Source organism: Cotesia typhae, unplaced genomic scaffold (assembly GCF_013202065.1).
Source record: "Cotesia typhae breed Kobodo isofemale line unplaced genomic scaffold, CoteBio_Ctyphae scaffold_13, whole genome shotgun sequence".
In the NCBI taxonomy this organism is placed as follows: Eukaryota; Metazoa; Arthropoda; class Insecta; order Hymenoptera; family Braconidae; genus Cotesia; species Cotesia typhae.
The window spans coordinates 14,351,904-14,377,477 of record NW_027423774.1 but is presented as its reverse complement, the minus strand read 5'-3'; the positions used below and the strand labels follow the sequence as shown (position 1 = coordinate 14,377,477).

Sequence of the window (25,574 nt, the reverse complement as noted above, 5' to 3'; positions counted from 1 at the left end):
CCAGCACGATCGATATCGTTCCGTAATCTTCCCTGTATAAGCTTTTCGAACAATTTCCCAGCAATGTCCAACATGCAGAGTGGTCTGAACGACGAGGGTGTTACAGGGCCACCTTTGCCTTTATCTAGCAGAACCAATCTCTGCCGCTTCCAGACCGCGGGAAACGTGCCAGTTGCCAAGCATGCGTTGTAGGTGTTCAGGAGTATGTCTGGATATTTCAGGGCTACAGTCTTGATCACCGATGCTGATATGCCATCAGGGCCGGGTGCCTTTCCTGACTTAAGGGTCTTCGCTGCATCCTGTATCTCCTCGATTGTGAAAAGTGTTACACTGTTTTTCACATCATGTCTTTTTTCCCTTGGTTGGTGTTTGGGGAACAGCTCCGCTACGATGCTGCTCATTAAAGCAAATGATTTTGGCGCTTCTGGTGAAGCCTTTCCAAGTCGTTTGGTGACAATTTGGTAGGCTTTACCCTAGATGTCATCATCAAGGTCATTACAGATCTCTTGCCACAATTTCGCTTTGCTTGCTTTGATTGCCCGGTTGAGGTTCTTTTTGGCCTGCTTATACTCGCTCAGAAGTAGATCTTGATTGGGGGAGCGTTTCGCAGCTCTCGTTGCTAGCCGACGTAGTTAGTGGCATTTTTTCCGGAGTTCTGCTATGTCTGCTGACCACCAGTACGCCGGTCTGTGGAAACTCCGATTTTTCAGCCGTGGCATAGAGGCGTCACATGCGGCAGCAATTTCCTTCATCGTGTTTAGCACTGCCTTTTCCGTCTCGCTGCACGTATCCGGAGTCGGGTTATTCTGCAGAATAGACCAACTTCGTGCAAGTGAAGCTTTCAATGCCTCTGGATCAAGCCTTTTGGCATTCCACTTCCGCTTAGAGACGTCACATTGTGAAACCGGAGCAAATGTCAATCCAACGCTGAATGTCACGAACTGGTGATCACTGCCACTGTATTCTTCGGATACTACCCAGTCTTTGATCATGTTGGCAGTCCTTGGAGTCGCCAATGAGATGTCGAGAATGGATTCTTGGTACCCTGGTCTTTTAAAGGTTGTTGTGCTCCCGGTGTTCAGCACTATGAGGTCGAGTTTAGCCGCGACGTCAGCGACCTCGTTTCCTCTGGTATCGGAGAGAGCAGCGCCCCACTCAGCTGATTTAGCGTTAAAGTTTCCGGCTACGATGACTTTACCGTCGAACTTAGTGGCCGCATCTTCTATATTTGACAGTTTCTGTCGGAACATATTAATCCCTTCGTTAGGTGAGAGATAGACGCTCATGAAGTAGGTTGTGGGGGTTTGAATCCAGACAACACCTGCTGTTGTCGACAGTAACGTTCTTTGTGTTCACAATCCAAATTGCTGCCGTACCCGTTTTGTCTGTGAACCATAAGTTATGTCGAGGATTAGACCTGGCGAAATATATTTTTGGTCCCAGTCTTGCGACCTATAGACCGGGATCGTGAGATTGTGTTTGGAATGTAATAATGTTTAGATGGGTGGTTTTGCTTTGCGTTGAATTTATTTTAACTATTGATTTACAAAATTCTAAGTTGAATTTATTTTTAAATATTGATTTACAAAATTCGATGTTGAATTTATTTTAAATATTGATTTACAAAATTCTAAATTGAATTTATTTTTAAATATTGATTTACAAAATTCTAAGTTGAATTTATTTTTAATATTGACTTACAACATTCTAAGTTGAAATTATTTTAATTATTGATTTACGAAATTCTAAATTGAATTTATTTTTAATATTGATTTACAAAATTCTAAGTTGAAATTATTTTAAATATTGATTTACGAAATTCTAAATTGAAATTATTTTAAATATTGATTTACAAAATTCTAAGTTGAATTTATTTTTAAATATTGATTTACAAAATTCTAAGTTGAAATTTTGAATATAAAAATAACTTAATTTGTTAACTGCTATAACTTACAATAAACCGATGATTCCTATTGAGTTGACCTTGATTGGATACTGCTGTGGGTTTTGTTAGGATACGGGATGATCACTTGTCTCAAACTACCGAAGTCGTTATCTTTGTGCTGTTTCACGTTTTCCACGATATGCGGAGAAACAAATTGTGCGGACACTTAAATGAAATCAGGGAAAAATGTATCGACTCGAATTGAAAGTGAACGGTTGTTCTCAGTTACACGTTTTCCTACTGTATGTGGAGAAAACTAAGTATGCGGATACTTGAATGTAACTATAAAAATTTAATACTTGAAAATGGTACTGATGGACCACCGTTTAAAGCAAGTAGCTGTTAACTAACTGTTGAAATAGTTGAACTAGGACTGCACTAATATTGGAACTAGAAGACAAAGTAACGAACTCTTAGTTATATAAGTGTTCCCTTATTAAGGCTCCACCTATTGGGCCTTGGGTTGGGGCACAGCATTTCCCAATCAGGGTCAGTTTTCAGGGTATCATCCCTACTCCGTAATTATTTTGGGCAGGTAAAGGACTGCCCTGATGCTAGCTTGTCTGTGTGCACACCCACACACAAACTAACATTTTTTTAATAATAATAATTATATGTTTAAATAATTATTTAGCTAAAAATAATTATCTCTATGATAATTGTTATTAACAATCTTCAACGTTTTAGTACTTATGATAATGTTTACTTATTAACAAATTTTCTTATTGGTTCTATTATTTATTACGACAGTTATCAAATATATTATTGGTTTTTATAATTGTTATTAATTATTAATTTTTAACTGTTATAATTAACAAGTTTGAAAATGACATATTATAATAAATATTAATATGTCGAATGTATTTTAGTTTATAAATTCATTAATTTGTTATTTTATTTATTTATTAATTTGTTATTTTATTTAATTTGTTAGTTTGTTATCCTATCCTCATTTGGTGTACACGTGACAGTATTGCAGCCCTGTACATTTATACATTGGATTTTCTTTTAACTATTGTTAACTAAATAAGTAACGAATTTTACATTATGAAAGATTTCAAAAGATACCTCAAACGATCATAAACTATTATTCCCAAACTAATTTACTTTTAATGGTTTATGGATCGTTTGGGGTCCAAGGTTTTATGTTATCTAAGAACCTTTTTGGATTATAGTGATAAAAATATTAGAGATAGTAAAATGCATTAGGCTATTTGTGTAGGTATTTTTAAGCAAATAACCCAAGTACTTTTGAAATAACATTACTAATATATTTTATGGTTCTGGGGGTTTTTTTTTTTACCCATTAAGAAAGATAAAGTTCTTATCGGCTTTACTTGGGATTTTATGAAAATTTTCCCATCGATAGGAGAAATATATGAAAATTTGGCCAGATATAACACATGTTTTACCTTCAATGTTTAGATATTGCTCGCCGATAAAGCAGACGTCAGTTTTATCTTCAAAAACACGCTGGCGCAACAGGTTTTGCGCCAAGGCGCACCTATTCAGGTTGCCTTGTAGTATGCGTGTCATTTCTGACCTCTCGCTTCTGCAAGTGCTTTGCGGAATGCCTTGCATGCTCCAGTGCCAGAAATATGGCATAGACTATTCTGGGCATCTTTGTCCGAAGCACAAAGGAAGCATTTTAGCTTCTCCGTGCAGTTTACGGCCTTGTGGTTCTCTCCGTCACATTTGTAGCAGCACTTGCTTCTGTCTGGTCCCGCACACTGACGTGTGTGGTGTCCATAACCAAGACATTTAAAACAACGTGTTACTTTTACTACTGGGCGTATACGACAGTTCACCAAACCGATCCGTATGCGGGCCTTGTCAAGGGCCTTAATCGCACTGGGCTCGTCTAGTTCGCAGAAGGCTGCCCGATTTCCTCGTGGTGTGGGCTTTGTCAAATTGACCCGTTTGACCTCCAAGCTGTTAGTGAATTCACGTTTGAGTGCTTCACGGACTTCGCTCTCGGTAGAGATTTCATCCAGGTCGAGGATCTCGATCGTTGCTGTTGGTGTTAGCGTCTTGACCGTGCCGATGTTTTCAGTGGCTAATTTTACTGCATCGGTGAAAGCCTTACTGTCCTCGGTCTTTCGAGACATTTCAAGGAGAACACGTTTCCATGTTTCGTCTTTTTAATAGACTTTATTTCTACGCCCGTCTCGACAGGACTTATCTTAGCCTTGATTTCCTTGAGGAGATCGGCGTATGTTCGCCCTTCAACTGGTTGGACAAGCACAGCTTTAGTTCTCGTCCTCTTCCTTCTCGGTTTTTTTAGCCATCCTTACTTGGCTGGTTTTGGGCTTCAATAGTTTTTGCCCCTGGCTCCTGTTCTCTTTCGTTCTTTTTCTTTTGCCGTGTCACCTTGATCCAGGCATTATCTCGGGCTGTCTTTTTCTGTGTTGGTTTGTCGATTTCAGAGGAAGGGCTGAGTGTCGACAGCGGCCTCTTCTTTTTGTTCTCTTTTTCTTGCTGTGATTTCTCAGGAGTGACCAAAAACGCTTGTGGTTTGGTGGTCGTCTCCGGAGATGTTTGCGAGGTTGTCGCCGACATCGATGCTGGTTTGTTGGCCAACTTACATGCCGTGGCAATGGACGCTACTAATTTTCTGAGTTCATGATGGAGATTTCTCTTGTCCTTTATGAACTCTGTCAACTCTTCGATCTTGCTGCCGAGCCGTTCCATTGGCGATTGTTGGCCGGTGATAGTCGGTAGAGAGTTGATCCTCCCTCGATACGTGTTAGTGTTGACGGGAGCAACAGGTCTTCTACTTCTTGGAGGAACGTGTGTTTGCTGTGCGTCTACTTCCATCTGAGCTGTTTCGGTACTCCCTGTAGCATTGCTAGCATTGCTAGACGGCAGAGCCATGGGGTCCACTCTGCTGTTCAAACGGTCGCTTGATAACGACGAGTTCAGGCCCGCTTGTACGCCTTCCCTCGCCGGTACTGAGGTATCCCCTCTCTGCACCGTAGACGATGTTTGAATGTTTTCTGACATTTCATATCATCTTTTTGCTAGGTTTTGGTCCACCCCGAGTATTTTATTTCCTTGGTACCCGACGTATCTGGCGCGCAGGTATGACGAGTATTCCCCTATCCGCCACCTGGGAAGGCGCCCGATGCGGGACCCAGCAAGCCCGATATGGTGTGTGTGTGTGTGTGTGTGTGTGTGTGTGTGTGTGTGTGTGTGTGTGTGTGTATCCCTTTTACTTCCAACTGTGTCCGGAACGTTCGGTGGTACAACCCCTTCTGTCTTGTCGCCGGTCGCCACTCACTTGTACTCGCTCCGGCCCATCGTCCCTCTCCCTACTACCTAAGATGCCTGAGGCCATCGCGCTCTGGGCGATGAATAATTCATCGAACTCACAACAGTTCGTTATAGCTATCAAAGATAACAATGTACCTTGTTACACAGTGCCTACACTTTTATTCATTTCATTAAATTTATCTGTTTAAATAAATTTTATAAATTGTAAATATAATTTAAATTAATTTATTTATTTATTTAAATTAATAATTATGACTCGAATTTTTATCATTTTAAGAAAATCTCAATTATCACTGTGTTTATCAATTAATGCAGGTTTTCTAACGCTGTATTATTGTCGCTCTTCAATTTTTTTTTTTTTTTTAAAGAGGTTAGTCACCGAAGTATCAAATTTTATGACGTAAATAATTTATTTAAATTCTGACAGGTAAATTATTTTATATTTATCTATTTATTTTTTCTTCTAATAAAATGACAAATAACTTCATATATATCAAATGTTACGTCGAAAACGCAACTAAAATTTAATTATTTTTATCCTAGCCGTTAGGCTAATAGATAAAGATCTGAAGCTTTATGGGAAGGGGTTGAAGTTATAATATAAGAAAATGAATTCAATTTAATAAATATATTATAAAATTATCATACAAAGATTTGAATTATTAAAACAAACATAAAAATCTCAATTAAGAACTTACTTAAATGAACACTTATGTAAAGAAACTTACCGTTTCTTTACATAATTGAAATTTACTTTACTAACAATTGTTTTTTTTTTAATCTGACGCGTGGTTTCATTGAAACTTATAAAAACCTTTTCGATGTTAACACTAGGACGTCAGGATAACGAGAGATATTTGTTGAAAAATCGTAAATGTGTCGAATTTTAGGGCGTTACTTATTTTTACTAGATGGGAGAAATAATGTCCAATTATTTTTCTATTTCCGTGAGCCCTTGCCCTCTCTCTTAGATTTTTCTATAATGTTGCATGAGTCTCCTCTACTTGGGTCAGAGTACAATATCGCTTCTCCTTTACTCTTATGCTCTATTATACATCTATGTGTTTGTGTATACGTAAGCGCATTTATGTATAGACAAAGACATACATGTGTACTATTTTACATTAAATTATTTACTGTGACCAAATTTTTATATTAAATTAGTTAGATAAAAATTAATTTGTGCATAGATTACAAATTATCATTAGTTTCTTAGATCTAAATTTTTCTTTTTATTTAAGTCGTTATTTTATTCGAAAATAAAAGAAAACATTTATTTATTTTTTTTTGTTTAAACTTAAATTATAGTTATTAAATTTTGTTCCTTAAATTATCAACATATATTTTTTTTTGTTGATACTAGAATTATCATAACATTCCTTTTTATTTTTTTCTTTTAGCATTATTTACTTTTATTTTATTTAAACTATTGTTTATATATACAATTATTTTGTTATCGAAAACTTCTATTTCGGATCTCGACAAAGTTTAAAATTCCATTAGGATATTTGTTCAGGCTCAAATCCCTTAGTATGGTCAGGCCCAACTAAAACTAAATTTTTCAAATAAGTTTCTTTTGAAAATACTATTGATAAATTTGAAGATAACAAAATTTTAAAAATAAAATAAATGTATGTAATTAGTTGTAAGAACATAAAATTATTTATGAATAATTAAATTCTATTTGTTATAAAATAAAAATGTCGGACGTTGAGTCCGACATAACACAAATATTTTTTTTCAGCAATTTAACGGTTTCGAAGATGTTTAAAAAAATGATTAATATATTCTAATGTGTTCAAGGAACAAAGTCAAATTTTTAACTTCTCGCTAAGAAAATTGAAAATTTTCAAAAATCGTGGTTATGGGTGTTACCCCGTTTTTTGAAAATCGAATTCTCTTCAGATCTCAACGTTATAAGATCGCAGGAAACTGTTCTGACTATTCATGCAATGATATCCGTATGTCTGTATGTATTTATGCGTGTGAGAAAAAATCGAGTTTTCAACAGAACGTTTTAAGGTCCTAGGAAGTCATTCCGAGGGTTCCCGAGAGGGTATCGCTGTGTGTGTGTGTGTGTGTGTGTGTGACCCTTTTAGATTTCGTGAAAATTTGAACCGATTCGGATAGGTAGATTCCAAGAAATCTCAAAAAAACTGCAAAAATAAATTTTTTTAAAAGTTGTTTTTTTGGAATAACATTTAAATGGCTTTACCGATCGATTTCAAAAACTAATCAGCTCTTAACCTCTAAAAACGACGTCAACCACCGCCAACCGCGTCAAAATCGGTTCATTCGTTCGTGAGATATCGTGAACGAAAGAAATCGAAAAAAAAAATTTTTTTAACAAAAAACTCTAAAATTTTACATCTGATCAATTTATATCAACGTATTGTTTATAGTACTTAAAAAACTGCATCGATTGATGCAAACGGCGTGAAAATCGGTTTCTAAATTATAAGTTATTGCAGTTTGAAAATGAAAAAAAAAAGTATTTCATCAAACTTTTGGGCTCGAAGAGCTCAAAAGTATCAAACAGCTTATTTTTGAGCTTGGAGAGCTCAAAATATGGCAATAAATTTTTCAACTCGAAGAGCTCAAAAACATCGCAAAAGCGGCAAAATTGCAAGCGCGTAATAACTGAACTTAGCGGGAAGTTGCAGGGATGGTCTTTAGGGTCAACCGTTTTCCAATTTTGTTTTTTTTTGGTTATTTGCATTTTATTCAAATCTGGAGGGTAACCGGGCCTAATGGACTTCAAATTCGAATTCAGTGGGTTGAAATAGATGTCCTCAGGAGAGTCCGGTCAAAAGTACAAAAATGATGCGTGAGCATGCGTACAGACATTTAAATGAACATGTGTAATCTATTTGAAAAATTGAATTTTTCAGTGCAAAAATTCGATTTTTTTGAAATTGTCGAATATTAATTCAACAAAAAACTCTGAATTTATAAAGTTAAAATTTTGACTTTCAATTCTCTTTTATACTGAATACTTAATAAAAAGATTCAAAACGTAAAACAAGTAAGAAACATATTGAATTCTTTGGGAGCCCACTTTAGCCCACTTCTCTCCATTTTTGAATTTTGATAGACACAAAAACATTAATACTATCAACTCAGTAAAAAGTCAACGAACGTAAAGCAAGCTGAAATACTTATATAGTTAAAATTTTCTGAAGGTGGCTCATTTTTCCCCAAATTTTCAATTTTCTATTTTCAATGAACAGAACAATTTAAGGTCAAATACTTGGCAAGGGACTAAAAAAAAAGTAAATCCAGAGAAAAATATTAAGGATTTTAACATTGTTTTAAGGGGCCCGTTTTGCCCCTCTCTTTCGTCTACAATTTTACACCGACCATTTCAGTAATCAATAGTTTTATGAATTCATGAATATACTGTCCAATAGTAGTCATTTAGAGAATAAAAATATTCACAAAGTAAAATATCTTCAACATCGAAAAATATTTTAACATCGGAAAATTTTTAACACACACACACACACACACACACACACACACACACACACACACACACACACACACACACACACACACACACACACACACACACACACACACACACACACACACACATACACACACACACAGTGATACCATCGCGGGGGTAATTCCAATTTTCCTTACCGCCTCCACAGATAAAAATTTTATATTAATATCAGATCAAAGTTGCAGAGGGATCTCTATTTGTTTTTTTACCTTTTTGATATTCGCGATAACAGGAAGAAATAATCGAATATTAGAAATTAATAAACAATTGAATGACAGAATAAAATATAAATAAATAAATAAGATATAGCATTATAAAAATCTCCTCATTAAGTAGAGTCTGGCACCAATTATAGTTCAAATCAAATCCCTTTTAAGCGGAGCTTCGGAATACTGAGTATGTGTATACCAAAAGCAAACGGTCTTTTGAAGTTGCATCATTTTTTTTTAATTTATCGGAAATTTTCGATCTTCAATGATAATTTATCATCGTAGTCAAGCGGTCCTCTTTTTTCCTGTATCCTTTAAAAGAATTCTTTTTCCTCTTTTTCAAATTTGTAGTTAAGTGGTAAATTAGCTGTTACAAAATTTAGTTATTTAATTTAATTTTTCGCTTGTTTTCAGGTGTTTCAAGCCAGATTTTGCTTTAGTTCGCCAAAATCTTCGGGATGCTAATGAAGATCATCGAAATATTTTACTTGGTCTTATGTATGGAGGGATCGCAAGTGTTAACAATCTAACAGCGATCTATAATTTTCAAGTAAGTTTATCAATCAATTATGGAATAGTATATGAATCGACAGTTCATACAAGCCTTGTTTGGAAATCATTAAATTGATAATACGTTATATTGACCGTAAATCCAGCATGAATTCACTACAATTTAACCGTAAATTTACAGTGAGTGTGGAACAATGGGGTAGCCGAAGCCCAGGTCTGTAGTAATAAAAATCAGTTAAAAGAAATAATTACGATAAACAAATATCCAAGACTCATTGAGTTTGTATATAAAATTAGCAATGGTAAAATGATTCTTGTTGAGTTTCTAATCACTTTGTATTATGTTTTCATGAAAAAATGAGAGAAGAATGCTAAATCTGAGGGAAAAATTTTTCACATCTAAGTTCACGGAAAGAACAAAATGACACTGCATATCTTCGCATATTATACTCAGTGATATCTGTGGAAAAAAAAATTAGGAAAACGGTTGACCCTGAAGGCCATCCCTGTAACTTCCCGCTAATTCTATACCTAAGCACTTCACTAATAATGTTTTTGATCTCTTCGAGCTCAGAGAGACAGCTTCTCAATGCTTTTGAGCTCTTCGAGCTCAAAAATCTAATAGAAGTTTTACAGACCATTATTGTTTGAATTTTCAAACCGCAATAACTTTTGAATGAATAAACCGATTTTCACGTGGTTAACAGTATTCGACGCAGTTTTTCAAGCCTTACGAAGAATTTTGAATTATATTATATGTCTCATTCTCGATGATAATATTGTAGTCATGCTTGTCATGCTTAAAGTCACAACGTTTAATGCATAAGAATTTTAAAAGTGGTGCTCACCCGCCATACTGTCCACTCGTCAGGCCCTCTACCGTCATATTGTTTCATTGTGTTTACGAGTTAAAACGTTTTTCGCATTTCGCTCAGTTAGAAAATTAAATAAAAATGAAATAAAAAATATTTAGCATATAAAAAATGTCAGAGCGCGAGGGGAAAAATCGCAAGCGTCATAGAGATGAAAAAATAGATGAGTTTGAATACCGCGTGATTAACCTAACAAAGGTGGTCATGGACCTCGTCAATATTCAAAAGGAACAAATAGCTTTAAAAAATTCTCAACAAGAGAACTCTTTAGCTAAAAATAATAATGGTAAGTTTCGTAAAAAATTTTTATTATTATTACTATCAAATTCCATCTTTCCACACGAAAGGGGAAAGGGGAGGGTAATGTCCATACGACATTGACCAGTCCATACGACACCCGACATATATGTCTATCTGTAGTTACTTGTAATAGGTTCAATAAGAATAAAATTACAAGTCGCACAATAAGTGCTGCTACATTATTATAAATGTGTTCAGTAAAAAATGTCTCCTCTTTTAGATCTTGATGATGATAAGGAGAACACAGACAAAACAGATATTCCAGTGGAGACAGTGACGCTGGCAGACGAGACTGAGGGAGAAATAGTTGCCACCACTAAGACAAAATCATCAAGAGATGATATTTTAAAAATTTTTGGCTTTGATGCAAACGATTCCACATTTAAAGATGTAAAGCATCACCCGGGACTCAAAGAAACCTGCCTGGAGTGGAAAAAGAAAGGGCTGCCTGAGAAAAATAAAAAAGAAATTCTTCAATCGTATAATAGAAAAGGTGAATTTTATACAGAAGCTCCCAAGATAAATCTCGAGATTGTACCTCTCTTATCAGAAATTGATAAGAAGAGGGACCAACATTATCTGGAAACACAAAACTGCGTTGGTACTGCAATATCAGCCTTGGGGGTGGCCGTGTCTTTGCTACTAGATCCTCCAAAAGAAGGCCTAGATGAGGATCTGTTTACCACATACATCAGTCCTGCAGGCCAGATTTTAACTGATGTATTCTTTCAACAAACAGAAGCCCGAAAATCTATTATTACTCCTCAGCTGAATAAAAATATCAAGCCAGTAATGGACTCTATGATCTCTAATGAATGGCTCTATGGAGACAAGTTATGGCTATATGAAGACAAAACCAGATACTAGGCCATCTCAACCAGCAAAGGTTCATCACGTCATTTCAGACCAACCTGGAACGTCATCTCAAACTGAGGCAAAGCCATGGGTGAAGGATTTGAACAACACTTGCAAGTACTGTGGCAAGAATCATTACCTTGCCTTCTGTCCAGACTTCTCAGCGAAGCCCGATGCTGAAAAACTTCAGTTAGTCAAGATCGAGCGGTTGTGTTACAACTGCTTAGGTAGGCACAACTTGTACAAGTGCAATAACACTCAAACTTGAAAGCTGTGTAAAGAGCGCCATCATACATTGTTGCACGGCCTGTTTAAAAAACCCAAGGAAAAGCCAGCACCTCTTGCAGCCTTTTCTGAAAAGTTAACATCGCTGTCTCAACATTCACAGACAGAAGACAAATCAACTCCACAATGACGGTGACAGCCGTCTTCTCGTATCCCACGCAGTCATCTCAAGCCAGGAAGAGCATCTCAAACTGATGCCAATATCACGAAATACAGCCAGTCCTCTCAGACAATTGACATCTCCAAGTCATCTCAGCCAGAGCAATTGCCTGTTCAGGCAAAGGCGACAGCTTTATCAGCATTTACCACAAGAACTGCAGTAATCCTGGCTACTTGCAAAGCACTTGTAGTGTCTCCTAACATGAAAACATATACAACTCGTCTTCTCATCGATCCAGGATCAGAATTGACATTAGTCTCAGCCAAACTAGTTAAAGATGCAAAACTCAACCATCTAGCAGCTGATACCAATATTAGGCGTGGGTAATCAGTCTCCAAGTAAAACCCTTGGTCAAACGAACTTAACTATTGAATCTTGCATCTCACATAAGCAAGTCTATCTCAGAGCATACATCCTGCCTCAAATCACTACTAAGATTCCATCAGTCTCCATCACAGATCAGCATTGGTCTCATCTGAGCAAGCTAGAAAGAGCAGATCCAGACTTCCTGAAGCCTGGACACGTTGAAATCCTCATAGGGGCAGATACGCTTAATCAAATACTAGAACCATCTCCAATAATTAAAGGGCAATCAGATGAGCCATTAGCTATTCACACAATCTTTGGATGAGCCTTTCTTGGACCAGCATCATCTCAAGCACGAAATCACCCCCTCAGGTCGCTTCATACTGTGACAAACGATGAGCTTCAAGACTCGCTCACAAAGTTCTGGGTTCAGGAAGAAGTACCAGATCAAACAAAGCCATCTCTCAGTTTAGCAGAGGCTCAATGTGAAGACTATTGCACTAGCACACTCTCACGAAACCAAGAAGGTCGCTACGTGGTGCGAATACCACTATCAGCTGAAATCTCGCAATTGGGAGATTCCAGAGCTATCGCTTACCGGTGTCTGAAACGACTTCTCAAGCGTCTGGATTCCGACGAACTTCTCAAACGGCGGTATATGGACTTCATACAAGAGTATGAAACATTAGGCCACATGGTAGCGGTTCCTAATGATGCCCCTGAACCTCAATATCCTTATTATCTACCTCATCATGGAGTTCTCAGAGAACAGAGCACCTCAACAAAGCTCAGAGTCGTGTTTAACGGGTCGTGCAAGACCACTTTTCAAGTCTCTCTCAATGACATTCAACACACAGGCCCAAAAACTCAACGAGACATCATTGATGTATTGTTATGGATCAGACGCTATAAATACATCTTTATGACAGACATTGTAAAGATGTTTAGGCAAATTCAAGTTCATAAGAAAGATTGGGACTTGCAACGAATTCTTTGGATCAACAAGCAACGTAACGTACAAGCATATCAATTGACAACTGTTACGTATGGGACTCGATCAGCGCCGTATCTTGCCTGCAGGACCCTCAAGCGACTAGTGGAAGACGAACGAGAGAATTATCCACTTGCAGTAGATGCAATCCTGAAAGGAAGTTATGTAGATGACATCTCCAGTGGAGCTGACACGATTGAACTTCTTAATGAAATCGCTCAGCAGCTCAACCATATGTGCGCTTCAGCATGCCTACCATTAGATAAGTGGAAAAGCAACAGTCAGGAGTTCATCATCCCATCAGCATCTCAATTAAAAGACGAGTCAACAGTTCATATCTTTGATGATTCGTTATCAAAAATATTGGGCATCTCGTGGTCGTCCTCTCAAGATCAGTTTACGTTCCAAGGTACCATCTCAGAAAAGGACTCAATAACTAAAAGGTCGATTCTCTCTGAAGTAGCTCAGCTCTTTGATCCATTAGGACTCATCTCACCTGTAGTAATTCGAGCAAAGATTCTACTCCAGCAGCTATGGCTTGAGAAGCTAAACTGGGATGATCAACTCTGCCCTGATACAATTCATCAATGGGCCAAGTTTAAAGAAGACATCTCAAAGCTAACTGAACTTCGAATACCCAGATGGATTAATCTGCAATCTAATTCGTACTCTATCCAACTACATGGATTCTCCGATGCATCTCAGCTAGCAATGGCAGCCGTTGTTTATCTCAGAGTCACTGATCATACAGGAAATTCGAAAGTCACTCTAGTCTGCTCAAAAACTAGAGTCGCTCCGATCAAGCGACTAACCATTCCACGATTAGAACTTTCAGCTGCTGTAATTCTCGCTCAACTTATAAGGCATACGCAAACTACATTGGAACTCCAAGATGTCCCAGTATTTCTATGGACCGACTCTTCAATAACACTTGCATGGGTTAAAAATAACCCCATGAAATGGAAAGAATACGTTGGAAACAGAGTTTCAACTATTCATCAGATACTTCCAAATGCAAGTTGGAGATACACATCAGGAAAGCTCAATCCAGCAGATTGTGCTTCAAGAGGTCTAAACGCTTCTCAACTAATTCAGCATCATCTCTGGTGGACAGGCCCACCATGGTTAGCTCAATCTCCTGAATATTGGCCAATCTCCGTAGCTCCATCTTCAACAGAAGATCTCGAGGAACGACCTGGCATCTCGTTAACAGCAGTTATACAGCCAACAATTTGGGACTTGATCGATCTTCCATGTGTAACAACATTCCACAAGGATCTTAACAAGTTACTACGAATAACAGCACTTTGTCAAAGAGCCATCTCATGTTTCAAACGGATCCCCAACTCAAACATATTAACATCTCCAATTGGACCTGCAGACTTAGAAAAAGCAAAACTCTTCTGGATAAAATCAACGCAGCAAGCATACTTTTCATCTGAGATCAGCACTATCATGTCAGGAAAACCACTGGCGAAGTCTCATGCCCTCTCTAGACTAACTGCAAGATTAGATTATCAAGGTATACTTCGAGTAGGAGGACGTCTTCAGAACTCTCAACTTGATCCAGAGAGCAAACATCCACCAATACTCCCGAGTAAATGCAAACTCTCAGAACTTCTCATCGCTGATGCTCATACTCGAACCCTTCATGGCGGGACACAACTTACTTTGGCATATCTACGACGTCAATGTTGGATTCTGGGCGGCAGAACTCCTATTAAATCTTACATCCATCATTGCTTAACATGCGCTCGAATTCGAGCAGTCAAAACTCAACAACTTATGGCCCCTCTTCCAGCATCTCGAGTTACTCCATCACCAGTCTTTGAAACCACTGGTGTGGACTACGCTGGACCCATAACTCTTAAAACGTTCCAAGGAAGAGGTGCAAGAAAATTTAAAGGGTGGATAGCTGTCTTCGTCTGTTTCTCAACATCAGCAATTCATCTTGAAGCAGTCTCAGATTACTCAACCGAAGGTTTCTTGAAGGCATTTCGAAGATTTTCTAGTCGACGAGGAATCTGCAAAACATTACATAGCGATTGTGGAACTAATTTCAAAGGAGCTGACAATGAATTGAAACGTCTCTTCTCCCAGGCTACATCGGAATCAAAAGAGCTTCAACGCCTACTCACCAATGATGGTACCAATTGGAGATTTAATCTCCCAGGAGCACCGCATATGGGAGGTAAATGGGTAGCTGCAGTGAAATCTATCAAACGTCATCTCCAATCGTCAATATCGGAAACCAGCTTCACATTTGAAGATTTTTCTACTCTCTTAGCACAAGTTGAAGCAGTGCTCAACTCAATACCTCTCAGTGCTCTATCAGATGATCCAGAGGACCTCTCAGCCCTAACTCCAGGCCATTTCATTCGAGGAGCTGCGCTCAACTCAATACCTGAACCATCTCTAACTTCCGTAAACGAGTCCAGACTATCTCAATTCCAACGGATTCAGGAACGATTTCAACAATTCTGGAACCGATGGTCAGCTGAATGCTTATCTGCACATCAGTCCATCTCAAAGTGGCGCAACCAACAAGACGATATCAAACTAGGATCTTTAGTGCTAATAACTGATGAAAGACTTCCCCCTTCAAAATGGCCTCTCGCGAGAGTAATTCAACTTCACCCCGGAAAAGATGGACTTACTCGAGTAGTCACTCTCAAGACCGCTACAACAACTCTTACCAGACCAATTGTCAAGTTAGCTCTTCTCCCATTAGCTCCTCATCAAGATACATCATAGTGAAATTCTGCATTCCTGCAGAATTGGGGGGGGGGGGTGTTGAAAAAACCCTCAAATTCATCATTCGGCACTAACAATCGCACGGACCATGACTAGAGAGCTAGTCATGGTACTAACAATCGCGCGGACCATAACTAGAGAGCTAGTCATAGTCAAGATCTTCATGAAGTACTAACAATCGCAAGAACCATGACTAGGGAGCTAGCCATAGTCAAGGTCTTCATTAAGTACTAATAATCGTACTGATCATGACTAGAAAGCCAGTCATAGCTAAGATCTTCATCAGGTACTAACAAACGCACGGACCATGACGAGAGAGCCAGTCATAGTGGGAAAGTATTCTAAGTTGTAATTGGGCCGCTACCTTCGATACCCCCATTCAGTCCATCGGAGCTAGCGAGCCAATGCATTCATACAATTCAATCCCCTCTCAAATCACCAGACCGTTTAAAAGAGGCAGCGAGGAGAGATACCTCACAGTCCACTTCAAACCATCGAGCGAGGAAGAAGAAGAAGAAGAAGAAGAAGAAGAAGAAGAAGAAATAACTCAAAGATCTACAGTAAGCGAGCAAGGCTTACCATATACAGTGCAGTGTTTCGGATAGCAAGCGTGCAAAGCTTGTCTATTCTCAACTCAAAGTCTTTATTCGGCCAACTCGGATCATATCAAATATACTGAGTCAGTTTCAACGGCAGCTACGTTTGAGTACTATCCTAACAGCTCTTTTAAGGGCTAAAATCTAAACAGTTCTTCTCAGAGCTCACTATTCAAAGCTCTTTTCAAGAGCGTGTGACTAGTAAGTCATCTCAAGAAATTAAGACTACTACATAGTCTTAATAACACGGTCTTTTTCAAGGCCACTTCTATTTAAGGCTCTTCTTCAAGAGCGTGTGACTAACAAGTCATCTCAAGACTACTACGCAGTCTTGACCACAACGGTCTTTTTCAAGACCACTAAATAAGTTCACTTGTAAGAAAACCTACCCAAGTTTGAGGGAAGGTACCGATATTAAAATCGAACACTAGTACTATACTTAGATGACTTTCTTTTTATCGAAAAATATGAAAATAGCTGTGAAAATAATATGAGAGAAGCAGTTAAGATTTTAGAATTCTTTGGTTTAGTTATTAATTATGAAAAAAGTTCATTAATTGCAAAGCAACAATGTAAGTATTTAGGCTTCATTATTGACACAACTAACTTCTCATTAAATTTACCAAATAAAAAAAAATCTCAGATAGCTAAATTGTTAGAAGAGTTCAAACTAGGTAAGATGTACAAAATACGAAAATTTGCCGAATTATTGGGGGTCCTGACATCTGCTTGTCCAGCAGTAGCTTACGGTTTTATTCATCGTAAACGCCTGGAAAGACAAAAATTTTTAGCTTTAAAATTTAACGGGGGTAATTATGAGAGAAAAATACTTATAACCAATTCGATGATGGAAGACTTGGCCTGGTGGAAAATTAATGCTATTATTGGTTCGTGCCCAATTGGGACTCATAAGTATACACTGGAAATTTTTTCGGATTCATCCTTATCTGGATGGGGTTGTTACTGTGAAGACAAAGAGGCTTTTGGGTTTTGGAATGAAGAAGAAAGAAAAAATCATATTAATTATCTAGAGTTTTTGGCAGCTTTCTTTGCAATAAAATGTTTCGCCTCGAAACTGACAAGTGAGGAATTTTTGTTACGCTTGGACAACACGACGCAAAAAATGTTGAAGCAGATAGAGCTTCGCGTTATGACAATATCGACTCTGAATGGGAGCTCGCTCAAACTGCGTTTGAATAAATTCAACAAAGGTTCGGCCCATTCTCAGTTGATCTACTTGCTTCTAGATTAAATAAAAAATGTAAAATTTTTTTCTCAAGATTTCCTGATCCAGAAGCGAGGCTAGTTGATGCCTTTACTACATCATGGACAAGTCAATGTTTCTATGTTTTTCCTCCGTTCGCGATTATTTTACGTGTCCTTAGAAAAATAATTAATGATCAAACAGTTGGTGTCTTAGTAGTACCAGTTTGGTCGACACAGCGATGGTACCCTCTATTTACATCTCTCCTCATAGAACCACCTATTATACTTAAACCACGATCCAACCTACTATTTTCTCCTTTCAGAAACATCAGCCATCCACTGTCGTCCCACCTTTTCCTGGCGGCAGGGAAGTTGTCAGAGAGGCATACACAAAAAAAGGACTTTCTGATGGAGCTGCAGATATGATGATATGTTCAATCACCAACTCCACCGTAGAGCAGTATGAGTCTAGTCTAAAACGATGGTGGTCGCTTGCGCGTCTTAATAATATCGACTTATATAATTCAAAAACTACTGATATCATTCAACTCCTGAATAACCTGTTTAAGGAAGGAGTAAGCTATACTACTCTCAACACTGCTAGATCTACAATATCGTTAATATCAGTTCAAGACATTAACAACGATGGCCTGATATCACGTTTTTTAAAAAGTGTATTTAAACAAAGACCATCTAAACCAAAATACAGTTCAACATGGGACGTAGGCCCGGTTTTGGAATATATAGAAAAAATGCATCTTCTTAATCAATTTAAATTGAAAGAAGCTGCTGAAAAGGTAGCAACCTTGTTGGCTCTCACTACAGCTCAAAGACTTCAAACTTTAGCATTGGTGAGAATAGATAAAATAGAGAAAACAAGAACTGAGTTAAAAATAAAAAATTACAGAGCTGACAAAAACGTCCACACCTGGATCAGTATATCCAGAACTTGTATTGCCATTTTACAAAGATAGACCAGGGCTTTGTGTAGCATCAGCAGTTTTAGATTATATTGATATTACTAAAGGATTTAAAAGTAGTGAGACCAAGACCTTATTTATTGGATCCACAAAACCATACAAACCAGCCTCATCACAAACCTTTGGCCACTGGATAAAGTCACTCCTGGGAAAGGCAGGAGTAGATACGTGTCAATTTATGGCATATAGCACATGGCACGCAGCGGTCTCAACTGCCCACAAACGAGGCGTAGACATAATGACAATACGACGATGCGCTGGTTGGACACCAAACTCTCAGACCTTTTTTAAATTCTATAATAAGCCCATTCAGGCTCCTAATAGTCAATTTGTAAGGGCAATTTTAGAAAAAATCTAAGCAAGGTTTTTATTAATAATTTTCTTACTTATCAATTTATAATTTTATTTAATAACTGAATGTTTGTGTTTAAAAAAAAAAAAAAAAAAAATAGTAGTTGATTAATCGAATAAGGAACTTTCACAGAGCTCTGAAGATCTACAATATTATCATCGAGAATGAGACATATAATATAATTCAAAATTCTTCGTAAGGCTTGAAAAACTGCGTCGAATGCTGCTAACCGCGTGAAAATCGATTTATTCATTCAAAAGTTATTGCGGTTTGAAAATTCAAAAAATAATGGTCTGTAAAACTTCTATTAGATTTTTGAGCTCGAAGAGCTCAAAAGCATTGAGAAGCTATCTCTCTGAGCTCAAAGGGATCAAAAACATTATTAGTGAAAACAATTGGCAGGAAAGTGGACATAAGATGTTAATTATAATACTAATTGTCAATTCATTGCAACGTTTCGGTCATGTATTTGACCTTCATCAGACATCTAAAAATTTTTTATAATTACAAAACACATGTTACAAAAAGTTTACAAAATTATACCTATTCAATACAATGTTTACATGAGAAACATATTTACCTCAACACGTAGTACATAATAAACATCATATAAAAATGCACACTTGGTCTTAAAAATTAAATTGCAAATTAATATATTTGGTGAGATATTTAGTTTGAAATAAAGTAACAAATGAAACATGTGACTTCGGATAATGCACATTGTACACTGACTATGAATTCAAATTTCACTTAGTCAGTACCGTCTAATGTAAATGTCGCTACCTATACATAAAAATTCCAAAATAACTGTGGATGTCACTCAATACAATTACAAATTTAAGAAGATTAAATTTAAGTCCCTAACACATACAATATTCTATTATTTATTCACAGATTTATAGTCATTTAAGATATCATTATTTAAAATACTCAAGTTATTCGTGTCCGTCCTTTTGTTAACTGTGTCATTTACTTTTATGAAAATCATTTCGCTTCTATTTCTTTGAAGCCAGTTGGTTTCTTTATCTAAAATTACTGTATTTTCAAAATTAAATAATAGAATATTGAATAAATAATAGAATATTGTATGTGTTAGGGACTTAAATTTAATCTTCTTAAATTTGTAATTGTATTGAGTGACATCCACAGTTATTTTGAAATTTTTATGTATATATGTAAATATATATAAAGAATGGACGCAATGACATATTATAATTATGAGTGAAGTTTTAAGTGCTTAGGTATGTAATTAGCGGGAAGTTACAGGGATGGCCTTCATTCGGCTCGTTTGATCTTACAATTTTGAATTGATCGCGCCAGGAATTTCGAAGTTTTACACACACACACACACCCACACACACACACCGTGATAACCTCATGGGGATGTATGGATCGGCTTCGCCTCGGCCAACAATTACATGTGATCTGAGGCTTTTCTTATTTTCCTTCCCAAGGGGTGTAATATACTATTACGTACCTAGGGAGGAAAGTAGAACATTCTAACTTGCGCGTTTATCACCCTCGCCTTCAGCCGTTTAGTAGTAAGTTTAACAATAACGTCCCGAATTTTTTAAAATCATTCATTTTTGTCGCGGAAAATAAAAAAAAATATTTATTTTGAGAAAAAATAGTTTCTTGTAGAAACAAAAAAATTTTTTATTTTAATACTCTGGAACATCGTAAAAAATTACTTAATTATGAATTTTTCTTTTTGTTAATTTAGGATAAACCTTGGGTATTCGCACATTTGATGGGTCTTCAAAGAAGATTAGGAAAAGAAAATTTTCCACTCATAGAACAAACATATTATCCTAATCACCACGAAATGGTCAGTATTAATTACTATAAACGCAATAATAGGCTCAAAAAATTGAGTGGCGCTTTGTTTATAATTCCTAAGACATTTCAAAAAATTTATCGCACTGAATGTTTTAGAACATAATTCAAATTTGGTATTCAATTTAATTTAATATCTTTTTTGCCCTCCGGGCGGAAAGTGGCAACTTTCGTCCCGCTGCGCTAAACAAAGTTGCCGCTTTTCGCCTTCGTCGGACAAAAAAATAGTATACAGCCCTTAGGAAGTAAAAAAGAAAACCTCAGATCACATGTTTGTTGACCTCGGCTTCGCCTCGGCCAACAATTACATACATATGATCTGAGGCTTTTCTTATTTTCCTTCCCAAGGGGTATAATATACTATTACTGAGTAATATTGTAGCAAAAGAATCTGAAAAATGATTAACTTGGCAAGTCAGACTCAGACTCGGACACGCGCGCCTGCGCGTATGAAAATCACGTAGATAATTGTCATAGGAACTTTTTAGGAACTCAAATTATTAAGGCTTAGTTGAAACTGAATCTTTAAAAATCAGAAAAATCAATGATTTGCTGGATTTTTTATTTCCGCACTCGGAAAAAAAATTATGAGTCCTTTTCATACATACTCTAGGGTGTGTCATTTATAGGCAATATTTTTTTTACTGCTATACCAGAAAATCTAGTAGTTTATAGGAAATAAAAAATTATTCCCCTGGACTGAGGGGTTTAAATCCTATAGCCACTTAGCTAATCAAAAATTCGATTTCCCATTTAAATATACAAGTATTCATATCCCAAATAATAAGGGTACAGACAACGGACCCCCGTTTCGCATTACAAAAAATCTTAAACTCTAGCTTAACAAATATCTTGTTAATATCTTATCCTCTCAATACAATTATCTACACCTATCGAGAAAAAAGAAACAGCTGAAGGTCAAAAGAGAAAATATCGCCCACACAACATACCCATTCCTTCACACTTCCTCCTTCATACCGTGGACTTCCGTTTCCGCTGCACCTTTCTACCTTTAGCTCTCCCTCTTCTCCTTCCTTGAATTTTCTATCCTTACTGGCGAATGGTATTAACGCATTTACCATTAATTTACCGTTATAATTCTGAAATAAATTCAGTACTTCTGTGGCTAGATTGGCCAGTTTTTTTACTATAGTTGTACAGCATTTCTACCGTACTTTTGCTGCAAAATTCAGGAATAATACGATAAAATTACTGTAAAACTATAGAACTTCTACCGTAAAAAATCCATGTATTAACTTTAACATTACTATAATTTTATAATGATGAAATTGTATTTCTACGGTAAAAATACCGAAGATATACTGTAATTTTGCTGCGTTTATACTGATATAATTAAAGATATAATACTTCCTACCGTTAGATGGACGTTGGTGTTTATTACTCGGTCGGTCTTATTAGATAACTGAATAAATAGTTACGGTTAGTGTCTTAGGTAGCTCAACTGATAGAACCTTTGGCGCATAACTAAATGATCCGGATTCGAATCCCGGTCTGGACTAAAAAAATTATAATAACAATAATGGAGGAAGTAATTTAATAACAATAATCCACTTTTTACTAGTATATATTGGGCATACTTTTACAAGGCCGAGTAGATGACAGCCATCGCTCAGCGACTGTGCTGCTGTCTTTTATGGATACACTGTACCTATTGGACCCCAGCGCATCTATCTCACTACATTATTATCAACACACATATTAGAACATATTATCAAAGTCCTCGATTATTATCACACACATATTAACACTCAACGATCTCCATTATGATCAGGGTCTGGAAGTTGGGGCCAACAATTAAACTTAAAAATGAAGCAAATCTAAAGTAATCATCACAAGCGAAATGACGATCGTAAGCAAGTTCGAGGGCTTAAACTAATACTATATTTTAAGCATAAAATATGTCAAAATAAAAGTGAGGTTGGCAGCGAAACACGTAGGCTTAAAAAACACAACCTGACATCAAGGACAAAACTATTATGAAAAACATTAATTTAAAAATGTTTATTTTGCTGGATGATTGAATTTTAAGTTTTTTAAACTGTTTGTTTTAGGCTCAATTTATTTTGATAATTATAGGTAGAAATACTCTCTACACAATACTATAAAATTATTTTTCCCCACACAAGCCCAAAAAAATTTACTGAATGATCTCGGTCAAGAACTTCAATTTTTCGGAAAAATGAGGTTCTAAATGGTCATACTATTTGGTTGACTGATTAAAGCTTCACTCTTAGCTGGCATTTATACCCTAGTTAAAAAAAGTATTGAGAACAATGGAAACGGAATTGAAAATAATTACTTTTATGATAAATCGAATTTTTTGGAAAATCCGTTTCTATTGTTCTCAATACTTTTTTTAATCAGGGTAGAGAAAAACATTCTTTTCAAAAAAGTATGGATGTATTTTATATCTAGTCATGCCCAAAAAAAAAATTACAAAATGATCTTGGTTAAAAAAATTGAAATTTACAAGAAATATAATTTAAGTTTTTTTACACTTTTTCGTTAAGCTTAACTTTTTGCTAGTAAATATGAAAAAAAATATTCTCTACAAGAAAATCAAGAAGTATTTTTTGCTCAGACAAGCCCAAAAAAAGTTACAAAATAATTTCGGTCAAAAATTGAAATTTACCAAAAAATAGGATTTTTCAATGTCCCTTTTTTCTGCTGAACTATTGAACCTTAACTCTGAGGTGGTAATTATGGAACAAAATAATCTCTCCAAAAAAGTATCGAATGATTTTTTGCCCCGTAAAGCCCAAAAAAATTTACAAAATGATCTCGGTTGAGAACTTGAAATTTACTACAAAATTAAGTTTTCCATGGTGATTTTTTCATGCAGACCTACATAAGCTTAAGTCTCAAGTTATAATGATAGAAAAAAATATTCTCTACAAATAAGTATCAGATGATTTTTTGCCTGAGAATACCAAAAAAAAGTCACAAAATAATTTCGATCAAAAACTTGAAATTTACTACAAAATTAAGTTTTCCATGGTGATTTTTTCATGCAGACCTACATAAGCTTAAGTCTCAAGTTATAATGATAGAAAAAAATATTCTCTACAAATAAGTATCAGATGATTTTTTGCCTGAGAATACCAAAAAAAAGTCACAAAATAATTTCGATCAAAAACTTGAAATTTACTAAAAATTAAGTTTTCTATTGTGATTTTTTTCTGCTGACCTATAAAAGCTTAAGTCTCAGGTGGTAATTAGAGAACAAAATAATCTCTACGAAAAAGTATCAAATGATTTTTTGCCTAGTCTAGCCCAAAAAAAGTTACAAAATAATTTTGGTGAAAAACTTGAATTTTACTAAAAAATTAAGTTATCCCTGGTGATTTTTTTCTGCTGATCTATTAAACCTTAACTCTTAGGTGGTAATTATAGAATAACATGATCTCTACAAAAAAGTATCAAATAATTTTTTGCCTTGTCTAGCCCAGAAAAAGTTACAAAATAATTTTTGTCAAAAACTTTAAATTTACTAAAAGATGTGGTTTTTATTGTCATTTTTTTCTGCTGACCTACATAACCTTAACTCTTAGCTAATACCTATAGGAAAATATATTTTCTATAAAAAAAATGGAAAGATTTTAGATGCAGTCATGCCCAACAAAAAAAAATTACAATATGATCTTGGTCAAAAAATTTGAAATTTACAAAAAACATCATTTTCATTTTTTTCACATTTTTTCTTTTAGGTTCAACTTTTTACTGGTAAATATGGAAAAACATATTCTTTTCAAGAAAATCTAGAAGTATTTTTTGCTCAGAAAAGCCCCAAAAAAGTTACTAAATAATTTTGGTCAAAAACGTGAAATTTACAAAAAAATGAGGTTTCCCATTGTAATTTTTTTTCTGCTGACCTATATAAGCTTAAGTCTCAGGTGGTAATTAGAGAACAAAATAATCTCTACGAAAAAGGATCAGATGATTTTTGCCTTTTCAAGCCCTAACAAATTTACAAACTGATTTCGGTCAAAAACTTGGATTTTGCTATCAAATGAAATTTTTATTTTCCTATAATTTCTTTTCTAGAGCTAAGGTTCTTGCCGGTAGTAATAGTAAATTATATTCTCTTTGTAAAAAGTATAAAATCCTTTTTTACCATTGACAAGTTCAGAAGAAAACAATCATGTAGCTCAATCAAGGAATTAGATTGTGTAAAAAAAGAAAATTTATTTCTCTTATATTCATACGGATAAGTTGATGCTTACATTTTTGCTATGATTAATGAAAACAATTTCTCTCTGCAATAAAAGCGATGCATCCTCAGAGTCCATGAAGTGTCGTCAATATGGGACATAGGTGTTGCATAGGCAACACTTATATCTCGCGAAAATGTCCTTTGAGTGCTGGATCGGTGTTGAACAAATGTCTCTTAAGTGTTGTTCAAGTGTCGCACGTGTGTCGCATTTGTATTGCTTAAATATCGCACATGTGTCGCTGATGTGTCACGTAAGTGTCGCTTGAGTGTCGTTCAAGTGTCGCACATGTTTCGCTTAACTGTCGCTTCGGTGTTGCTCAAATGATGCACATGTGTCGCGTAGGCATCCCACAAGTTTCACTTAGGTGTCGCGTTAGCTACACTCATAAATCGCTTAGG

The 25,574-nt window shown here is 36.1% G+C and overlaps 1 protein-coding gene across 5 annotated transcripts in view; it reads left to right on the top strand.

Annotated features, from left to right (window-relative positions):
* Syn (synapsin) overlaps window positions 1-25,574 on the top strand; it is a 295,521-nt gene that overhangs the window by 73,674 nt on the left and 196,273 nt on the right. For all 5 annotated transcript variants that reach the window (XM_074254998.1, XM_074254996.1, XM_074254995.1 and 2 more), the window contains exons 5-6: window positions 9,353-9,488; window positions 20,829-20,933. In XM_074254998.1, the coding sequence (XP_074111099.1) occupies window positions 9,353-9,488; window positions 20,829-20,933 (241 nt within the window). The remainder of the gene's footprint in view (window positions 1-9,352; window positions 9,489-20,828; window positions 20,934-25,574) is intronic.